Source organism: Nerophis ophidion, linkage group LG09 (assembly GCF_033978795.1).
Source record: "Nerophis ophidion isolate RoL-2023_Sa linkage group LG09, RoL_Noph_v1.0, whole genome shotgun sequence".
Classification (NCBI taxonomy): Eukaryota; Metazoa; Chordata; class Actinopteri; order Syngnathiformes; family Syngnathidae; genus Nerophis; species Nerophis ophidion.
In genome coordinates, this window is record NC_084619.1 from 59172083 (window position 1) to 59179230 (window position 7148).

The window sequence follows — 7148 nt, forward strand, 5'->3', positions numbered from 1 at the left end:
GTCCAATAGAAGAGGAAGTAAACAACATTCATTTATACAAAAATAATAATTTAAGTTACATTAACAAAAACGTTTTATCACAAATAAAATAATAATACACAAATCCACATACCTGTTTTGGAAACACATAAACAGGTCTCTACTTTTCTGGCGGAGTGATACCTGTGTAAATACCATGTGTAATTATGACCAAACATTTCAAACATTCGACGCTCTAATCCTTACTTAACAACATTGTGCATAAAAAAATAATTAACACAACACATCACTTATACCTACAACATTAATGTTTTAAGTTTTAAAGTATTATGAAAGTTTAGAAATAATATTTACACAAGAAACACAGAGCAATGAAGAACTATTACCTCAGCAGCAAAAGTCCAATAGAAGAGGAAGTAATTATCCGGAAAAAAAAACGCAGAGTCACTTCCTGCACTGGACATCCGGTTCTTTAAAATAAAACCAATACTTCAAAATAAAACATAACACCCTGTCTCGTTCATAATATAGCGCAACAACATCACACTATTACATATATATATATATATATATATATATATATATATATATATACATATATACATATATAAATAATATTACGTATTAGGGGTGTAAATATATATATATTTTTTCTCACCCCATTCTGTCCTGTCCAGCCACTCAGATAAACCATATCGTTGATGTAGATCAGGGGTGTCATTGAGGGCCACATAACAGTTATGGTGTCCCTCAGAGGGCCGCTTGTAACAATGTGTCGTGATCTGTAGTCTGGATTATGTTTTTGTTATTTTTTTTTTTGTGTTAGTTTTAGACTCTTTCAATTCCTGTTTGCACTCCCTTGTTTGTTTAGTTACCATGGCGACTCATTAGTTCCACCTGCCGGCGGTGTTCGGGACACGCACCTGCTCTAATTAAGAGACTATTATTGTCTTTGTCTTTGCCAATTAGTCACGCTGATGTCATTGTTCTTTTCTTGCCACAGTAAGTCTTGCTTATTTCATGCGATTCCATAGTTAATGAGATTTGTTTTGTGCCATAGTTTAGTGAGGTTTTCATGTTTCATCTCCTAAGTTTTTTTTGCCTTAGCTTCTTGTGTGAACGGCACGCTTTCCTTTCGTTTTGGTTCCTGTTAGTGATGGGTTGATGAGGTGTCATGAAGCGTTTCGACACATTGCAAAACTGTATCGATACTGTGTCACTAAATACTGACATCTGCTGGACATTAAAAATCCCTACAGGCAACCTATGGACTGACTCAACTGACACATCTGGGGGTACTTGAAGGTATGCCAAGGGGTACGTGAGATTTTTTAAAACTATTCTAAAAATAGCAACAATTCAAAAATCCTTTATTAATATATTTATTGAATAATACTTCAACAAAATATGAATGTAAGTTCATAAACTGCGAAAAAAAATATGACAATGCAATATTCAGTGTTGACAGCTAGATTTTTTGTGGACATGTTCCATAAATATTGATGTTAAAGATTTATTTTTTTGTGAATAAATTTTAGAATTAAGTTCATGAATCCGGATGGATCTCTATTACAATCCCCAAAGAGGGCACTTTAAGTTGATTACTTCTATGTGTAGAATCTTTATTTATATTTAAATCACTTATTTATTTTTGTAGTTATTTTTATACCTTTTTTTTCCAAACAGTTCAAGAAAGACCACTACAAATGAGCAATATTTTGCACTGTTATACAATTTAATTAATCAGAAACTGATGACATAGTGCTGTATTTTACTTCTTTATCTCTTTTTTTTCAACCAAAAATGCTTTGCTCTGATTAGGGGGTACTTGAATTAAAAAATTTTTTCGCAGGGGGTACATCACTGAAAAAAGGCTGAGAAACACTGACCTAGTATATACAATAATACAAACCAAGTTATTGTGTTTCATTTAGGATTATTTATATCTTCATTTAAATAAAAACATATTTTTATCTTTTTTAGATGCAGTCTATAAATAATGTGAACATGTATCATACCATGGAAATCTAAGAGAATGTGTTGTGAATGAGGATGCTTGTGGACTGGGATTTTTTTTATCTTTTTTTACACATCTTTATAAAAATAAAAAATAAAACGTTTTTCCAACGTATTAAATTTCAGACAATTTATCTTCTTAGTTATTTCACAGCGGAAATCTTTCTTTTTGCCGTAGGCTGCTCCATGATTTCCGACGACGATAAATTACAAGAAGTGCGGCGATTCTGTTGGCAGCAGCATCTCGTTGACAGATGCGCTTCCTTATAAAAGCAGTTTGGCGCGCAGGCGTCAGTTCGACACAGTTCGCGTATCGGTCACCGAAACCGCTCACGATCGGTCACGTGACTCTTTGTAAAAGCGGTACGTGCACCGACACAGGGTTTTGCTCAATGAACTCGACGCATGCGCCGATGAATCGGTGTTGCCGGACCCATCTCTAGTTCCTGTCATTTCTGCTGCGTAGGATTAGTTGATTATTAAATATGTTCTTACCTGCTACCCTTGCACAAGTCTGTTTGCATCCCGGGAGAACAAACCTCGCCCCCCCAACTCCCTGTCTCGACAACAATGAGTAATATATGAATATACATGTGTGTATGTATATGTATATGTATATGTATATATATATATATATATATATATATATATATATATATATATATATATATATATATATATATGAGGGCTGTGAATCTTTGGGTGTCCCACGATTCGATTTAATATCGATTCTTGGGGTCACGATTCGATGATATATCGATTTTTTTTCGATTTGATTCTTGATTCAAAAACGATTTTTTTCCCGATTTAAAGGTTTCTGTATTCATTCAATACATAGGATTTCAGCAGGATCTACCCCAGTCTGCTGTAGATTTTTGTAAAAGCTTTTATAATTGTAAAGGACAATGTTTTATCAACTAATTGCAATAATGTAAATTTGTTTTAACTCTTAAACGAACATAAAAATATGACTTATTTTATCTTTGTGAAAACATTGGACACAGTGTGTTGTCAAGCTTATGAGATGCGATGCAAGTGTAAGCCACTGTGACACTTTTTAACATTTTTATAAATATCTAATGATAATGTCAATGAGGGATTTTTAATCACTGCTATGCTGAAATTATAACTAATATTGATACTGTTGTTGATGATATTCATTTTTGTTTCTCTACTTTTGGTTTGTTCTGTGTCGTGTTTGTGTCTTCTCTCAATTGCTCTGTTTATTGCAGTTCTGAGTGTTGCTGGGTCAGGTTTGATTTTGGAATTGGATTGTATTGTTATGGTATTTCTGTGTATTGTTTTGTTGGATTGATTAAAAAAATAAAAATAAAAATAAAAATAATCGATTTTTAAAAAATTAGAATCGATTCTGAATTGCACAACATAAACGATTCGATTCGTATTCGAATCGATTTTTTCCTACACCCCTAATATATATATATATATATATATATTACATTAACAATATATTTTTTACTTTAGCTGCAAAAAAAAATTCTTAAAAAACTGGCAGCTCAGTCACCAGAATTTTAGAGTAAAAGCAGTGTTTTTTTTTGTTTTTTTTACTGCATAGAAAACAATTTTATAAATTGAATGGAATGGGGGCAGCACGGTGGACTGCGGGTTAGTGAGACCGCCTCACAATACGAAGGTCCTGAGTAGTCTTGGGTTCAATCCCGCGCTCGGGATCTTTCTGTGTGGAGTTTGCATGTCCACCCCGTGACTGCGTGGTGGACTCCGGCTTCCTCCCACCTCCAAAGACATGCACCTGGGGATAGGTTGATTGGCAACACTAAAAAAAATTGACCATAGTGTGTGAATGTGAGTGTGAATGTTGTCTGTCTATCTGTGTTGGCCCTGCGATGAGGTGGCGACTTGTCCAGGGTGTACGCCGCCATCCGCCCGATTGCAGCTGAGATAGGCACCAGCGACCCCAAAGGGAATAAGCGGTAGAAAATGGATGGGTGGGTGGGAATGGAATGGAGAAACTATACCACTGTTTTTAGTGGCACACTCTTGTGCTGTGTGACAAAAACAAACACTAAAAAAACTTGTAATAAATAGCAATTTTCTATATTCCATTGATAGATGGTTGCAAACCTTCCAGCCATTCGGTTTTGTGGCTGTCCATAAATAATCAGCTCCATCTTCTCCGGGCTTGGACGCAGCTTTGTGTTGTCACGTCGCCGTGTGACGCGGGTTGTAAAGACAGAATGATGTCGCCGTGTCGTCGCCACATTCCGACTTATTAAGATGAAAAGTGTCACATTTTATTCGCCACCCACGCGGCTGTCGGTCGGTGCAGCTGGCCGTGTTGGACTGTGGCCAAATCGCGGCAGTTTTTTTTCCCGCAGCTGGGAGTTAAAAGTTTCACGCTCGGGCTTTTGAGCCAGAAGTATAAAGGCTGTAGTTCAATTCCCAATGTGGCAGACTTTTCAAGTTTCCTCCCGTGTGTGTCTTTTTAAGCACAGACGTCCCTTTGGACTGGCTTCCGGGTGAGAGATGGTTACCGAGGCCCCCCAATAATGGCTGTCCTTGACTATTTTAATGAGCCCGCGTGGATTCTGGGTTAAGATACTATATTTACTTGCCCGTAGTCCTTGAGAGGTTTAATCTACCTACATCGACGAGAAGGTGCGTGTCCCTGATGGTTTCGTGGCGTAAGGACCAGATGAGTCGCCCGCTGGCCTGTTCTAAAATAGCTCAAATAGCAGCACTTACCAGTGAGCTGCCTCTATTTTTTTAATTGTATTTATTCACTAGCAGGCTGGTCTTGCTTTGCTCGACATTTTTAATTCTAAGAGGGACAAAACTCAAATAGAATTTGAAAATCCGAGAAAATATTTTAAAGACTTGGTCTTCACTTGTTTAAATAAATTCATTTATTTTTTTACTTTGCTTCTTATAACTTTCAGAAAGACAATTTTAGAGAAAAAATACAACCTTAAAAATGATTTTAGGATTTTTAAACACATATACATTTTTACCTTTTAAATTCCTTCCTCTTCTTTCCTGAAAATTCAAACCAATGTTTAAGTTTTTTTTTTTTATTGTAAAGAATACTAAATACATTTTAATTTAGTTCTTCATTTTAGCTTATGTTTTTTCGACGAAGAATATTTGTGAAATATTTCTTCAAACTTATTATGATTCAAATAAAAAAAAAATATTCTGGCAAATCTAGAAAATCTGCAGAATCAAATTTAAATCTTGTTTAAAAGCCCTTTGAATTTCTTTTAAAATTTTTTGTTCTGGAAAATCTAGAAGAAATAATGATTCGTCTTTGTTATAAAGTTTGCTTGATCCAATTTGTTATATATTCTAAAAAAGTGCAGATTGGATTTTAACCTATTTAAAACATCTCATTAAAATTCTAAAATTAATCTTAATCAGGAAAAAATACTAGCAGAGTTCCATCAGCTATTTTTTTTTATTTTTTCAAAAAGATTCAAATTAGCTAGTTTTTCTCTTCTTTTTTTCCGTTGAATTTTGAATTTTAGAGATTAAAGATAAACTATGTTTCAAAATTTAATTTTCATTTTTTTCCTGTTTTGTCCTCTTTTAAACTGTACAATTAAGTGTTTTTTCTCATCATTTAGTCTCTACAAAAAAACCATCCGTAAAAGGAAAAATAATGTATGACGGACAAAAATACTCATTTATATATATATATATATATATATATATATATATATATATATATATGAACTGATGCGTCATATTGTCCGGAAAATACTTTTATTTGTATTTTTTTTATATATTCTAAATCTTTTTCTCTTGGACTATAAAACTATGTTGATAAAGTCATCCTTTGTTGTAAGTTAATCTATATATATTTGTTGGTTATTTTTAATGTTATTAAGGATACAATATATATATATGTATGTATATATGTATGTATGTATATATGTATATGTATGTATGTATGTATATATGTATGTATGTATATATGTGTATATATACATATATATGTATGTGTGTGTGTATATATGTATAATATATATGTGTGTATATATACTGTATATATATATACATATGTATATATATATATATATATATACTGTATATGTATATGTCACAGAGGAGAGTGGGGGGGGGCATTATAAAGAATAATGGAGAAACATTGCTAAAAAGGTAAAACAGTATCTGTTATTTTTACGATAAAATTCAGGCATTTTTTTTACTTTAACATCTACTGACTTTTCTTTTTTTGCAGTATGATTGGAGAGCTAGCTTCCGCAGCAGTGGAAGTTCTGTTTTATTTTTATCCGCCGTTTTACTGCCTCGTCACAGACACCATTGAGAAACAATTAGGTATGTAAATAACAATATAAATTACAAATATCTTTCTTACCGGTATATATCTGGGGCTTATAGTCCGGATATATTCGACGGGTGTGGCTAATATACTGATGTGTTTTATTGTCCGGAAAATATAATCCTTTTTTTGGGGGGGGAGGGGGGGGGTTCAGTAAATCTTTTTCTGTTGGACTAAAAAACAATGTTGAGAAAGTTATTCTCTGTTGTTTTAATCTATACTCGCAGAGGAGAGTGGGGGGGGGGGATAAAGAAAAATAGAGAAACACTGCTAAAATGTTAAAACAGTATCTCTGTTATTTTTCACGGTAAAATTCTGGCATTTTTTCAACTTTTCTTTTTTTGCAGCGTGATTGGAGAGCGAGCTGCCGCAGCCAGTGGGGCTTCTGTTTTGTTTGATCTGCCATTTTACTGCCTCGTCACAGACACCGTTGAGAAACAATTAAGGTATGTAAATAACAATATAAATTACAAATATCTTTCTTACCGGTATATATATGCGGCCTATCATCCAAACATATGTAAAATATAATTTTCTTCTCAACTCGGTGGGTGCGGCCTAAATACCGGTGCCCTCTAATCATGGTATTGTTTTTATTTGCTGAGACATTCCACCCAGTGGGAACGTTTTACAGTCGTCTTCTGGCATTTACATGACTCAAAAACTCAGTTTTTCCTTTGCACGTGTAAACACCATCTCTGTTGTGTCTTAATTTGAAAGTATGCTCACCATATATAGATGTGCCCGACTTTCCTTCACATATTGAGTCCCGTCAGGGGAGATCTTTTGTTGTTATTCTTCCTCCAAGCTGGCGCAGTTTGTGAGATCGTTC

At 34.1% G+C, this 7148-nt stretch overlaps 1 protein-coding gene across 1 annotated transcript in view; it reads right to left on the bottom strand.

The window, feature by feature from the left end:
* Window positions 1-359, bottom strand: part of LOC133559522 (acetylcholine receptor subunit alpha-like) — a 70754-nt gene extending 70395 nt beyond the window's left edge. Inside the window, exon 1 of the mRNA XM_061911363.1 lies at window positions 113-359. Coding sequence (XP_061767347.1) covers window positions 113-206 — 94 coding nt within the window. The 5' untranslated portion in view covers window positions 207-359. The remainder of the gene's footprint in view (window positions 1-112) is intronic.
* Window positions 360-7148: the final 6789 nt, after the last annotated feature.